The sequence below is a fragment of the Triticum urartu genome, chromosome 6A, assembly GCF_056163025.1.
Source record: "Triticum urartu cultivar PI428250 chromosome 6A, HENAU_Tu73, whole genome shotgun sequence".
Taxonomy (NCBI): Eukaryota; Viridiplantae; Streptophyta; class Magnoliopsida; order Poales; family Poaceae; genus Triticum; species Triticum urartu.
The window spans coordinates 539,543,308-539,558,445 of NC_141878.1; the positions used below are offsets into that span (position 1 = coordinate 539,543,308).

General features: G+C 41.1%; 1 protein-coding gene across 3 annotated transcripts; it reads right to left on the reverse strand.

Moving 5' to 3' along the window:
- Positions 1-36: 36 nt before the first annotated feature.
- Positions 37-2,657, reverse strand: LOC125514790 (uncharacterized). Of its 3 annotated transcripts, XM_048680141.2 has the most exons (8): positions 2,458-2,646; positions 1,945-2,047; positions 1,609-1,688; positions 1,177-1,506; positions 904-977; positions 723-765; positions 583-651; positions 37-287 (listed from the first exon to the last, which is right to left on the reverse strand). In XM_048680141.2, the coding sequence occupies exons 1-8, from the start codon at positions 2,524-2,526 to the stop codon at positions 276-278; spliced, it is 780 nt and encodes a 259-aa protein (XP_048536098.2). In that variant the 5' UTR covers positions 2,527-2,646; the 3' UTR covers positions 37-275. The 3 variants fall into 3 exon arrangements, with proteins under 3 accessions (XP_048536098.2, XP_087384813.1, XP_087384814.1); XM_087528687.1 differs by having other exon boundaries at positions 583-765; positions 2,458-2,657; XM_087528688.1 differs by lacking the exon at positions 37-287 and having other exon boundaries at positions 556-651; positions 2,458-2,651.
- Between the last annotated feature and the right edge of the window lie 12,481 nt (positions 2,658-15,138).

The window sequence follows — 15,138 nt, forward strand, 5'->3', positions numbered from 1 at the left end:
GATAACATAACCAAATTTGGCTCTAGAAATTAAACAGATAGCCAAAGAAAACATGACCAAACCAAAATTTTGCCATCAAACCTAATTAATGGTAGGTAAATATGGTCAAAGTTGCCAATGGAACAAATATTCACAAGTTTGGTACGGCAAACCTTGGCTCTGAAGATATAAAACCAAACATCCTGTACTACTCCAAATAAATCACAAAAACATGGGCTGTCGCATCCCGCCAGAGCTTGTTATGCAACCACAGTCGTGTTGTGCTCCCCCGTGCATTACTTGCCTTCCTGCACATTACACCGTGATGCACATTCATTAGCTGGGATAAAAAAATACATATGCAGTAGAAGAGCATCTACTGAATATAGCACAAATTTAATCAGTAGCAGATCACGCAGAGTCCTACTCTACACGTTCATACATCATAGGTTATGTGGACAGTACTAAGTAATTAAAGCTTTAGTGCAAAGCAAAAGAGGAGCCACACAACCAATTCATAACATCAGTGACACGTAGATGGTCGGAATCAGTAACCTTACTAGGTTAACAGTGGATCTACACAATATGGAACATGCTACACACCTCCAATTTGCACTTGGCTTCAGATTCAAATGCCTTGCACAAGATCTCATAGCTTCTATGAATTCCAATCTGTGGAAAATGAAGGAGTCAACATACAAATATCTTGTTCCTGTGGATACTATTTCTTGGTAAAGTAATACCAGTGGATCCACTCGTGATGGCGAGGTACTGGATATTACATATCTGCAAGACAGAATAAGTGAATTAAAATATTGCAATCAAAGTGAATGAGACACCATAAGTAACCAACAACCAGAAGGTACATCCGTTCAGTGCACCCCAGATAAGTTGTTGACATGAAATGCAAATTTACGACTTTACCCCAAATTGTTGTAGAAAGCCATAGCATCTGTATTAGATTTTTGAACTGTTAGCATCACGGCCTCCATTTGGCTCTGCAAGCATACATGTGTTCTGGGTCAATTCTTTTATCATCATTCCAGCTGAGATGTCACCAGAATAGTAATTGGGCAAGGAACAAAAAAAAATGCATTAACCAGAAGACACAGACCACACCATGACACTCTATGTCTTGACATAATATTCTGAAGAACAGAACAATAAACTATCAGGAACTTCAAAAAATCAGATCACCTTGCAAGCTATAAGTTCAATCAACTGCATTAGGAACTTCCCCAGCCCCTTCCCTTGGACAGAAGACTCCAATTGTAGCTCATACACATAAAGAACAGGAACATCCTCTTCAACAACAAATCTGTAGTGTACAAAACCAAGCAAGCGGCCTCCACGGCATGTCACATGTGCACATTCCACCCCTGAATCTTGCTTCATGAAACATTTGGCAATATCACTGTCTGCATATTGGCAGATCAGGATATATCGTGCTTCTGGAGCAACCATTTCCCGGCGCTTAATTTTCTCTTCTGAAGTCCATTCTGATCCATAAGTTCCCTTCATGTTAGCCTAAATTATTGTTTACCAGTGTTACATTCAATAATCATGGGTTACTTGTAAAAAGGTACATACACAAACATCCTAAAGCAGTAGGCAGGTAAGGTATTCAACCTTGAGAAGATTTTGGATGTACTTCCTCGTTGGCACTGGAAGCTGATTGCCATGCCCAGACTCCAAGTAGATCGAAAAACCTAAATATAAGAAATACGAGTTCAGCCTGCTATAGTGCAGTTCTCCTCCAGAAAAAGACAATGCTTGGCCCAAAGCAAGAAGTGTTGTCTCGAATACAATTGCTAAGGCCTAATGATGCATTCAATTTTCTTTTGTTGAATTTCTAAAGCTGAATCCAGGAAACACACAGTAGGTGTCCTGAACCCAAATGGTACATTAGTAGCTACTTGTCCTACAGCACAGAAAATTTTCACCAGAGAGACAAATGTAGGTTACCACTTCTCTCGTATTTATGAAAATCCGGGAATTGCGCAAGATGGTCCTTCACAGCTACAGCTTTCCTTATAAGTTCTTTGATGGCCTTCTTCCTCCCCAATATCTATCCAAAAGCATGATATCTGCATGAGCTCCCAGTATACATATAACCTCCATCAGTTCTCCAGCAATGCTGATTCATGGCATGGTTGCTATTTATCACAAAAACAGCTGGATTCAGGGACCAGAGTCACCAGGTGTTCACTGAATCCCTGTGTTGCTGAAAAGTAAAAAAAAAATCTAGGTGTAGGTGATGCAACTTTCAACATGTTTCCGCGGAATCAACACATGGATAATGGGTGTGCTGAACTTGGCGCTACGGCCTCAGCCAGCTCCATCCTACTCGCCAATCTCGAATGCCGGGATTAAACAAATGTCAGCATACAATAGATTTTTGCAATGAAATTGGCCGCAGGGAGCGGAAAGGGGATCGGGGATGCAAGAGGAGGAGGGGAAGGGGAGATGTATGAGTACCTCCTTCCTACTCGGCGGCCTCTCCACGCCGCCGCTGCTCCGAGGCCTCTTGTTCTCCGCCGTCGCCATGGCTGGCCCCTTCCGTTGTCTCGTGGCTGCCGGCTGCAGGAGAGGCGCCGCCGGTGGGCTCAGTGGTTGTACTGTCGGGCCAATGAAAGGATGCTTGCTTCAGCCATGGGCTTTATGGGCCTTTGCGAGTTATTTGAGTCGCGTAGCGCGCACGACGCAACCAAGGCCTTCGGGCCTTTTATGTCTTCTTTTCACCGTCTTGTCTAAAAAAAAGTCTTCACCGTTCAACTCGCGCAGAAATTAGCGAAATCACTAGCTTTTTAAAAACGACAAAGCTAAATACCTGCTGACTGGTCATTAGCGACAAGCATGCACGATTCGCCTGACGCACGATCCACGTTCGATCTCCCACACTGGATATATCGCTAGCTATTTTTTTTCGAGGAAGAAAAATAAAGCGCCCGATGGGAATCGGCCCAGGACACACAGGCTCCACATGTTCCCTTCGACCAACAAGCTACAGCCTCTTAGTTGTTGAAAGTGGAAAACATGAGAACTTAACCTTTTATACCTCATAGCATCAAAATAAGAGCTGTGCTAATTCCAGAATTTTTTTGCTGGGAGCTAGAGTCAAACTCCAGACTCAAGATTTGTGACGAGGGATATGAATTTTTTTTTTGAAAAATTGTTGTGTGGTGTAGTACTTGCGCCAATTCCTAAAGCTCGACTGGAAGTTAGCGATAGATCTGTACGACCTGATCGTTGCTCGTTGTGGATCGCACGACCCCAAGCAGCCCATTCGGATCGCCCGCACAACCCACGTATATCCCGACACTGGCCCGTTCCCTCTTCCTTTTTTCCCCGATGCAGGCCCGTTCCCACTACTTTTTTTCCTCGCATCATCACATCCCATCGGCCCATGTTCCTAAATTAAGAGGACCATTTACCGATCGCATCCTTATCCATGTTTCAAAAAAATTGATAGCTTCCTGTGCTGGATAAGAATCGAACCCTGTTCCTCAAGTAGTAATTTCTACGACACAAACCACTAGCCCGGCTTCAGACTTGCTGTTTTTGAAACAAGTTTACATGATATTTGTTCTTGGTTAATACAAATTTGAACATTAAAAAATAGTGGTCCGGTCAATGATTTCCCCACTAACGTGATTCTTTTGACCTCATTTTTTTGTTGAAACATCCCGCAACAATGTTGTGTGAATAACGTGGTCACTAACGCACCGCGAACCTGATAACTTACATACAAACACCCCGATAACTCACACATCACAGACCTGATAATTTTATGTACCCTGGTCTTGATAAATTTGTCGGGGGGAGGGGGGAGGGGTGATCAAGTATCCCTCGACAACTTTCGTGTGAATAGCATGGTAACTCACACATCGGAGACCCGATAACTTATGCCCCCCGGTCCTGGTACTTTTCGTGGGGGAGGGGTGATGAAATATACCCTCGATAACTTTTATGTGAATTGCTCGGTAACTCACACCTCATAGACCTGGTAACTAATGCACCCCAGTCTTTTGGTAAATTTGGTGACTCGGTGGGGGGACGGTGGTTGATGAAATATACATTTTGGTAATTTTTTGTGTGAATAACATGATAATTCACACATTGCAGACCTGAGAACTTATGTGCCCCAGTCCTGATAACTTTGGCGACGATGGTGAGGGGTGGGGAAGGGTTGTTGATGAAATATACCTCCGATAACTTTTTTTATCAATATCATGGTAACCTACAGATCATAGACCTGATAACTTGGTTTGGGGGGGGGGTGATGAAATATATCCTTGATAACTTTTTGTGTGAATAACATGATAACTCACACATCTCAGCCCTGATAACTTATGTGCCCCAGTTTTTTTGGTAAATTTGGTGACCATGTGGGGGGAGGGTGGTTGATGAAATATACCCTTGGTAACTTTTCGTGTGAATAACATGATAACTCACACATCACAGTCTGATAACTTATGTGCCCCAGTCCTAATAACTTTGGCGACGGTGGTGAGTGGTGGGGGAGGGTTGTTGACGAAATACACCTCCAGTAACTTTTTTTTCAATATCATGGTAACTCACACATCATAGACCTGATAACTTTGGTGTGTGTGGGGGGGGGGGGGGGGGGTGAGGGGTGGTGATCAAGTATCCCCTGGTAACTTTCGTGTGAATAGCATGGTAACTCACACATCAGAGACCCGAAACTTATGCATCCCGGTCCTGGTACTTTTTGTGAGGGAGGGGTGATGAAATATATCCCCGATAACTTTTATGTGAATAGCACGGTAACTCACACCTTGTAGACCTAATAATTAATGTACCCCACTCGTTGGTAAATTCGGTGACTGGGTGGGCGAAGGGTGGTTGATGAAATATATGATAATTTTTTGTGTAAATAACATGATAACTCACACATCGCAGATCAGATAATTTATGTGCCCCAGTCCTGGTAAGTTTGGCGACGGTGGTGAGGAGTGCTGGAGGGTTGTTGATGAAATATACCTCGTTAACTTTTGTCAATATCATGGTAACTCACACATCATAGACCTGATAACTTAGGTATAAACAACGCGATAACTTTATACCGGAATAAAAATTTATTGAATCATACCCCGGTTCATTATGTGCAAATAGAACGGTAATGTATGCATCCGGGAGCTGATAACTTAGATATAAATACCACAGTAAATTTGACCCAGGGGGAAGAAGTCGTTTAAAACACATCTCCGGTCACTTCTGTATAAATAACATGTTAATATACATATAACATAACTGATAACTTTACAGTAACTTTTGACCAAAAAAGTGATCTAAACATGTCAACACGAGATCTAGTTTTGAAGTTCTCATCGTGGTGGATTTTTATGTGAAAACGATTTTTCAATCAAAATTGACGGTTTGAGCTATAAAATATTTTCGAAATAGTGAGGATTTACAATTACATCAGGTTTTCTGTGCTCTACTATTTTTGCATGAGGAGAGAATGTTGGAGGAGCAATTTTTACGCCCCGGTAATTTCCATGTAAACATGATGGTAACTGACGTACCACATAGGTGATAACTTACTTAGCCTAGGTCTGATAACTTTTCACCCGAAAAAAAATCATCGAAACATACCAACATGGGATCTAGTTTTGAAGGTTTCGTCGCGACGAATTTTTTATGTGAAAACGGTTTTTCAATCGGACCAACGGTTTGAGCTACAAAACATCTTGAAGTTTAATTTCTAATGGAATCTTTGCTGACATCATCTTCTTTTCTTCTCTACATGCATGCATTGTTAATTGGGTTCAATAGGACGTGCACTCCATGCAAACCAAAATATGTGTATGGGAGATTGCACCGCAACGCTGCATGCGAGATTGCACCTAGATGTGAAGCGTTGTTTCAGCCATCGAAAGTATCATGCGGATCTGATGGTTAGTGACCAATCGACTGGTGGTTAGTCGCTTCCTTTAAAAAAAACGAAAATACAACACAAACACTCGTACATATAAACTTACCACGCACACCATATCCTATGAGTATCTTCAACAACAAACTGAATTAGTAGATTTTGAGATTGACAAGTCGCCATAAGTGTCAAGAAGTACTTTAGGGAGCCTCGGCGTGTTGGGCGATCATTGAGGAGTATTCATAGTTTCCGTTTTCTTTAGGTTTTGGAAAAAATATTTTTTTTTCTTTTCTTTTTCAAGAGTCACGGCTATGCCTATTGAGGAAGCAAATATGTGCCTCATTAGGAAGTAAATCAGAAAAGAAAAAGAAAAAGCTTTTTTCGCGCAATTTTTTTCCAAATCTTAAGGAAAACGAAAACTGAGTATTATGCACGTATTTTCGGCTTTTAGAGATTTTTTGTTTTTTTCTCAGTTTTCCTTTTCCTTACGTTTTGGAAAAAAACTTGCGCCAAAAAATGCTTTTCCTTTTTTACTTTTCTTCCGCGAGATGCACAGATTTACTTCCTAAGAAGGCACAGATTTGCTTCCTCAATAGGCAAAACCGTGATTCTTGAAAAAGAAAGAAAATACATGTTTTCTTTTATTTTTCTTTCGCGAGGGGCAAAGATTTACTTTCTGTGGAGGCATGAATTTGCTTCCACGAGAAGCACAACTGTGCCTCTAGGGAAAGGGCAAAAAACGTGTTTTGTTTTTTCTTCCGCGAGAGAAACATATTTACTTCTTGTGGAGGCACGGATTTGGTTTCGCTAAAAGCACAGTTGTGCCTCTCGGTCTTTCATGAGAGTAGATTTACTTCACATGAGGGGCTGAGGGCACAAATTTCCTTCCGTGAGCCTCTCGACAAAAGAAAATAAATGTGTTTTTTTCTTCCGCAAGAGGCATAGATTTACTTTTCGTGAAGGCACAGATTTGTTTCCGCAATAGGCAGGAAAAGAAAAAAATGATTTTTTTTCATGAGAGGCACTGGTTTGCTTATCGTGGAGGAACAGAGTTGCTTCCATGAGAGGCACAACTGTGCCTTTTGGGAAAAGGGAAAAAATAGGAAAGAAAACATGCTTCGGTTTGGTTTTTTGTACTTTTTATGAAAAAAATCATCGAACCCTATCAACATGGTATCTATTTTTGAAGATCTCGATGCAAAGAATCTAACAGTGAACACGGTTCAAAATTTGGACGCACAGTTTAGGAGATAAAACATTTTGAATAAACAGATCTATGGAAAAAGAAAAAAAATCCTCTATTGCATCCTGGAGAGGTGGGAATGACATTTACAAAGAGTACTCCTTAATTGTGATTTCGTGAAATTATGGGCCATGGCTCAGAAAGGGCAGGCTGGCGGAAGGGTCGAGCCCGAAATTATGGATCGTGCCGCAGGAGGTGAGGGAAATCATGGGCCCGGGACAGAATGTGGGGAGCTCCTGTTTGGCGCTCTCAGCGCCGCTTGGCGCTCATGGTGCTCGCGTGCTACGCCTAGTGTGCCGGCCAAGCAACCTCTTTGAAAAACAGGCGCAAAGAAAAAAAAATCAGCATATGAGAGACGTGGGATTCAAACCTGCATTGCAATGCCGTCAGCCAAAGACTGAACACGATAACCATTGGACCAAGACAATATAATTGTCTATAATGCGAAAACAGTGTTATTTCATACTTCTTTTAAGAAAACATTAACATATATTCTGCACCCACAAAAAACATTAAAAAATTATAATATATTTGCAATAAAAAATTGCCAGCATGGGAAAAAGTTCATGTAATTCGAAAAAAGTTCATCAGTTTTGAACAAAGATTCATCAAATTTTGAAAAAATGCGATTTTTGTGAAAAAATTAGAAAAAATACAAGAATTTAAAAATAGTTCAACGATGTCGAATAAAAGTTCATCAATTTTGAAGAAAAGTTGACAATTTGGAAAAAAGGCCATCAATTTAAAAATCTTTGATTTTTTAAAAGTCCACAATTCTAAGGCTGAAAGATCAATTTTTTATTCAAAACAGGTCACGGGTTTTGGAAAAAAACTCATCGAATTTTTAAGACGTTCACAAATTTTAAGCAAAATAACGAATTTTAAAATAATCATTAATTTTGAAAATTGTTTAGCAATTTGAAAGAGAGGTTCATTTATTTTGAAAAAATCATCGAATTTGAAAAATTCCGTGCATTTTGACAAAATAAAAAGAAGTAAAAGGAAAGGGAAAAAATAGTAAGATACAAGGAAAGACAGAAGAAAAGAGTGAAAACGATAAAAGCAGTCACAACACGTGATTTGTCCCGAGTGGATAGTGCAGTTTGGTCAGAAAGAGGAGGTCGCTGGTTTGAATCATCGCGCGTGTGACTTTTTTGTAGGACTAGTAATCGTGCTTACACGTCTTGTTAAATTTAATTTTTGGATATGTAAATCACGTCTTAACTATTATTACTTCCATCGTCCTCTCCTCTATCACCATGTTGCTCCACAACATATCGCACATCTTATCCTTGTCACATCCTCTCGCTTCTTTTCTACTACCTCCGTTTCTACTTCCTTTGTCTTATAATGTAAGACGTTTTTTTGACACTATGCACTCATCTTCAAGTGAAAATTCACCTCACACTTTGGACAAGTAGTGACCTAAAACATCTTATATTATTTGCTTACAGAGGGAGTACATAATATGAAAATATTGTAAGCGTACTATATAAATACACAGAGTATGTGAGGTAAACTCAACATTTAAAATAATCAAACTATACTTTATTAAGTTTCCCTAATTTTCCCCACCGGTGACATGCAAGCGATCCATCACATGAGCGTCGATGGTACCCCTCAGCAGCAGCGGTAGATAGCGAGGATAGCATGCGACTGCCACGATGACGAGCGAGCATGAACATATGGCGTGATGTACTCCTCGATGACCCGCAACATCTCCTCGGCGCTGGTTCTCACGATCACCCAATAAAACTATAATGCACAAACCTTCTGCATTTCAAGATAGATCTCATTTTGTCTATATGGATAACATAACTTCCATTTGCCCCTAGATGTCATCCATGTCAAGTCTTGAAGAACAAAAAAATAATACCAAGGTGACAAGAGTTGAAAAGAAAATATATCCACTTATAGACTTATAGTAAGTAGATCATCACTTGTCACCTACATGACCAACCAAGCAATGGAATGTATGATAGTTTGGCGCAAACCAAATAATAAAAGGGTAGATAATCTTATTGAGTGTGCCTTCAGGTACCAACAATGTGGTTCCTTCTACACATCTACAGTACAAATCTATGCACAAAGTCTAGCTACAAACATTGTCCTAAAACATTCTTTATCAACAACAAGAAAACGAATTAGCTGATTTCTCGCCCATTGTACTAACTTTGCTAAAAAAAAATTGGTTCCTTAAAAAGAAAATTAGATGAAAGACCAGTTCAATACCGTCCTCTTCGTTTTGATGCAGAGGCCGGGGGCTGCCCTCCTTTTTAAAAAAAAATACCGTCCTCTTGATCTAAGATCCAACAATATACTTCCAACAGAAAAGGATTGTCCGATCTAGTATGTACAAGAAACTACTTTGTCCACTGATTCTAAAGATTTGAACGTTCGATGTTGCACAACATCAATACCAGTTAGCTTCAGATTGAAATTCTCAGCAAGAGCCATACTGTTGTATTGCACTGAACATTGAAAATTAAAAGCAACATCAAATGAAGAACACTACTCTATGGTGCATCCACATCAAATAAACATTTCAAGTATTGGTGATATGGAAGATTAAGAAAGTGCGACATTCGTCAGCAAGCCTAGAATATGTAAATATTGGTAACCTTTTTCTGTACCTATGGACGAGAGCAACCTCAAATCTTACCAATGCATTAAGGTCATCTTCCTGACAACAGAAACTAACCTGGCAAGCACAATTGTTAGGTGACGCCTCCAGGGCCAAATCATAGTTTCACTACTTCCCATAAGATTCCTAGTGAAGCAAGAAAAAAATGCTTTTCAGATCTGCTAGTTGCAGCCTCAAATCCTATGGACAAATCTGTTTATAGTAAACAAAATTCATGTCAACAAAAGAAAATATTACCCGAAACAAATGTGCACCTGACTTAATCTCTCTCAACAGAACTGCAGTGCACATGTTTGTCTGTAGTAAATATCTTCCTTGCTGCATTTGTTTCAGTCTGGATCTCCTCGCTTCCAAAGGCACAAACAAGATTACTGCATGCAAAAGTACTGCAAAAAGAAGATTGATACAAGTTAATACAAGATTCTACTTTGCTTCATTGCATTCTTTACAAAAACACTGTGGGCTGCCCCTTTTTTGGTGAGTGGACCAGGGTGCAAAATGAGATGCAATGAATATTTCATGTAATATGCTATTGGAAGTTAATAACATAGATTGAGTTAAGAACATAGCAAAGCAAAGCAAAGCTTGAAACAGTTCATGTAGGTGTGTTTATGTTTCCTACCAGTATATCAAGCAATACATTTGGCAAAATTATGCCTTGTACCATGAAGACATCAGACAAAAGCTAATTAAATAGACCATATGAAAACTGCACCGAGTAACGCATCGCTTGTCTTTTGCATCAACATCTGAAGGTTGCCATGCTACGAAAACCAACAACTTTGCCCATAAAATGCAAACCAATCTAAAACTGTGCCTTGCATGCACATACTTCGGTAGAGCATTAACCATGTACTTCCTCCGTTCCTAAATATAAGTCCTTTTAGAGATTTCAATATGGACTACACACGGATGAATATAGACATATTTTAGAGTGTAGATACTCATTTTGCTTCGTATTAGTCTATATTGGAATATCTAAAAAGACTTACATTAAGGAACAGAGGGAGTATCTCCATAGAAATCAAGCATGCCTGATGTAAGCAAAAAAGTCACTCAGCTCATCTTTCGAAGTTATTAATAGCCACCTTCTCTTCCTTCAAATGCGCCTTCTGGGAGAAGCAATACACAAGAATGAATAGATACAAGTCAAGAACTGAATCAAGCACGCAAGAATATGAGGTCTGCGCAATAATAAAATTAACCTCACAACTAAATAAAAATACTGAATCCCCACAAAGAAAAATCAAAATTGAATGTCCCGCAGGTACGATTAGGCCAATCACAAGAAGTAACTAAATCAAAGAAGATGGGACGTCATACATGGCATAACTTGTTCAGTGTGCCATCAGCCTGGACGAAGATTCGAGAAGCATTTCCAACTATTTGATATCAGGCTTAATATTTAGTTGAAATTTCACAAGCTCTCTCCATTATATGGTCACAGTCATCTTCCTACTTAAATTGACATGCAAACCAAAGATTAAAATGAGCTCAATAAATTCTGGGTATGAACATTAGAACTACCTATCAATCAGGATATACTTCAGTCATTGAATAATGCAAATATATCTATAATCAAGATAGTTCAGGTAGTTGTAGCACTTAGTTACATCCCACTATTCAAGCATCCAGAAAAAACCTGAGAATAGCTAACCTTAACGACGATTGGCGGTGTAGCTCGAGTGGGATACATTTGGATAGCTAAGCTTAACGACGATTGGCGGTGTAGCTCGAGTGGGATACATTTGAATAGCTAAGCTTAACGGCAATGTTAGACTTGGCTTCAATCAAAGAGTCTCTCAGGTTCTGGGCCGAAACCAAAGAGTCTCTCTTGGTCCTGCTCTGGAACCTACAAAAACACCATAAGAAAACTCTGTTAGAGCACGGCATGGCCACCAGACTGAATAGGATAAGTACTAACAACATATGCTACTCTATTTCTATAGAATGAAAAAACGAATAGTTCACCTTCAGTTTTAGCAGGGATCGACGAATTGGGGATGAACCAATGGACTGGAAACTAAAGTCCAACAGCCAAGATAGTACAGTAAGTTTTCAAACAGATTTATATCCAATGAAACTCGACAGAAACTCACAAAAACAGAGGACTAAACTGTGTCCACGGGTTATAAAGAAAATTCAGAAGGTGGGGAGAGATAACAGAAAACGAATTGCATCTTTAGAATTTTGAGGATCTCTGCATGCCGACGCCGCCACGGGCCACGACCTCATATCTGCGAACAAGATGCCCGTAGAGGAAATTGTTAAAATGCACACGTCGTCTGACATTTCACTGGAGCGCGACATCCAAAAAAAAGGCGAACTCCGGGGGAAGGGGAGGAATGGGAGGATGCGGACGTACTCGTGGCCGGCGAGGGAGATCTTCTCCTTGTTGCAGACGGCGATGGTGAACTCGACCGACGGCATGGCGGCGCCGACCTTGGTCGGGGCTGCGACCATGGCGGCGACCGCGCGGTGGCTCGCACCCGCGCATGCGGGGTGGGATGTAGCCGTGGAGAAGGCGACGGAGGAGAATGAGCCGCCGGCGGCAGCTAGGGTTTCGGGATGGGCGAGGGTGGATGTCGCGGAGGAGGTGGGCTGTGGCGGTTGGGAGGAGCGTGCGTCGGCGGTCTCTCGTCGAGCATATGGCAGCCGCGAGGAGTGGTGCGTGGACGACGCGGCCGGGCGGCTGGAGCGTGGACGCGGCGATATGGCGGCGCGTGGAGAGGCACAGGTCGAGGCAAGCTGGCAGTGCGTGGGCCCGGTGGTCCGGCGGCGCGCGGAGAGGCACAGGTCGAGGCGGTCCGGCGGACGGCGGCGCATGGAGATCGAGGCACAGGTGGAGGCGGTAGTTGGCGGCGAGGTTGTAGGAAAAGAGGTGGGGCGAGGCGTGGGGTGTGGCTGGCGGTGAGGCATGGGCAGCGGTTTTGGTTTTGTTCCTGCGTGATGAAAGAGGAGAGGATTAAGGTAATGGCATGGTGGGTAATTAATTAAACATAATGGCATGGTGGGTAATTAAAGCATAAAACGTGTTTGGTGTTTTGAAGCGATGTAAACCATCAGATTGCAGGTTTGGATGGATAGGATGATTTGGTTTTCCGCCCTCTCTTCCTTTTATAGGGATAGTAGATTCTAGAAAAAAAAATGGTGAAATGGGCCGGCCCAGCGCGGAAGGAGATGCGTGCGCCAGTTTGCAGGTATGGAAGAAACGGGCGCCGTAAGCGCTGTTTAGGGGGAGCAACTAGTTAACGAACGCTCCTTCGGGAGCCTCGCAACAATCAGCGCCACTTGGCACGCTCTCAGCCATTCGCCATGTGTCGTGCTCTGGACGCTCCCTCCGGATTTTTTTTTATTTTTCGCACGCGTTTCCGGCTTTTTAAACGGTTTTTTTTCAGGTTTTTCCAACGTTTTGGTTTTCTCCCGGTCTTCCTTAACTTTTCGATAAAAAAATTGCACGAAAAAAACACGTTTTCTTTTTTTTTTCTTTCGTGAAAGTCACGGTTTTTTTCGCGAGAGGCACGGTTGTGCTTTAGCAAGAGTCACGGCCATGCCTTTTGAAAACGAAAAAAACGCGTTTTCTATTTGTTTTCTTTCGCAAGAGTCACGGTTTTGCTTCCGCGAGAGGCACGGTTGTGCTTTCACGAGAGTCACGGCCGTGCCTCTTAGAAAGGGAAAAACAAAATGCATTTTCTGTTTTTTTTCTTTCACGAGTCACGATTTTGCTTCCGCGAGAGGCATGGTTGTGCTTTCGCGAGAGTCACGGCCGTGCCTCTCGGAAAGGAAAAAACAAAACGTGTTTTCTGTTTTTTCTTTTTTTTTCGCGAGAGTCACGGTTTTGCTTCTGCGAGAGGCATGGTTGTGCTTTCACGAGAGTCACGGCCATGCCTCTCAAAAAGGGAAAAAAATACGCGTTTTCTATTTTTTATCTTTCACGAGAGTCACGGTTTTGCTTCTGCGAGAGGCACGGTTGTGCTTTCGTGAGAGTCACGGCCGTGCCTCTCGGAAACGAAAAAAACGTGTTTTCTGTTTTTTTTTCCTTTCATGATAGTCACGGTTTTGTTTCCACGAGAGGCACGGGTGTGATTTCGCGAGAGGCACGGACATGCCTCTTTCGGAAAGGGAAAAAACCATGCTCTCAGTTCGGTTTTTTCGCCCGGTTTTTTTGTCCGGTTTTTTTCGTGAAAAAAAGTTCGTCAAAACCTATCAACATGGGGATCTAATTTTGAAGATCTCGACGTGAGGAATCCAATGGTGAAAACGGTTCGAGATTTGGATGCACGGTTTAAAAGATAAAACGATTTAAATAAACGAATCTATGAAAAAAGGGAAAACTCTCAGATTGCGACAAGTGGCATGCTGCATGTGCGCCACTTGTCGCGACCTGGGAAAGTGGAGTGTTCTTTGCAACGAGTAGTCCTTAATTAGTGATTTCGCTGTTTAGGATATGCCAGTAATGTGCACCTAGTGGGGCCGTGTGTCATCCAATTTAATCAAATCGGGTTTTCGTGCAGATATGGTTGTTCGATTCTCATCAGTTATTAAAATATGTCTAGATACATTATTTCAGCGTCAAGTAATTTTGAACGGGGGAGTTCTATGTGCATAAGCCTATCTGGTTATTTTTTCCCTCTTTTCTTTTCTTTTGTCATTTTCCTTTTTTGAGTTTACTTTACGTTTTTCTTTTATTTCCCCTTTTTTGTTATATTTTTTATTTTTATATTTCTTTTCTTCCAGTTCTTTTTTATAATGTATAAAAAAATGTCCATTGAGCGCTAAAAAAGATGCATGTCATATTTTGAGAACAAAGTTCAGCGCATTGTTAAGAAATGTTCGCCGCTGTATTAAAAACATTGTCCGTGTACTTACAAAAGGCTGATCATATATTAGAGAATGTTCAACATTTTTTCTAGAATTTTTCATCATGCATTATAAATTGTTCGACGTGTGTGTAGGTGATCATCCTTTCGGAAAAAAAAATCATCATGTATTTAGAAAATATGGGATTTTTTAAAAGAATTGCATGGTACACAAAATAATATTTGGAAAGTTTTTAAAATACACAATGAACTACTTTTAATACACGATGAACATTTTCCAAGTGAACGGTGAACATTTTTCAATCACAGAAGGTAAAAAAAACTACGAGATATTATGGCAGGCCACCAGATTTTATATTTGACCACGGATGTAATACAGAACACAATTCAACTAACTGCATGGATCTCGAGATCTAATCAACGGTTTCAATTCCGAGACCATCTGTGCTCCCGATCGAAGACACATTTTCGTCTATCACAGTTCTTTTACAAACACGGCGACCTTCCATTTTACAAACCATATATAATTGTAAATCGCCAGCGTTTATTGGGCATG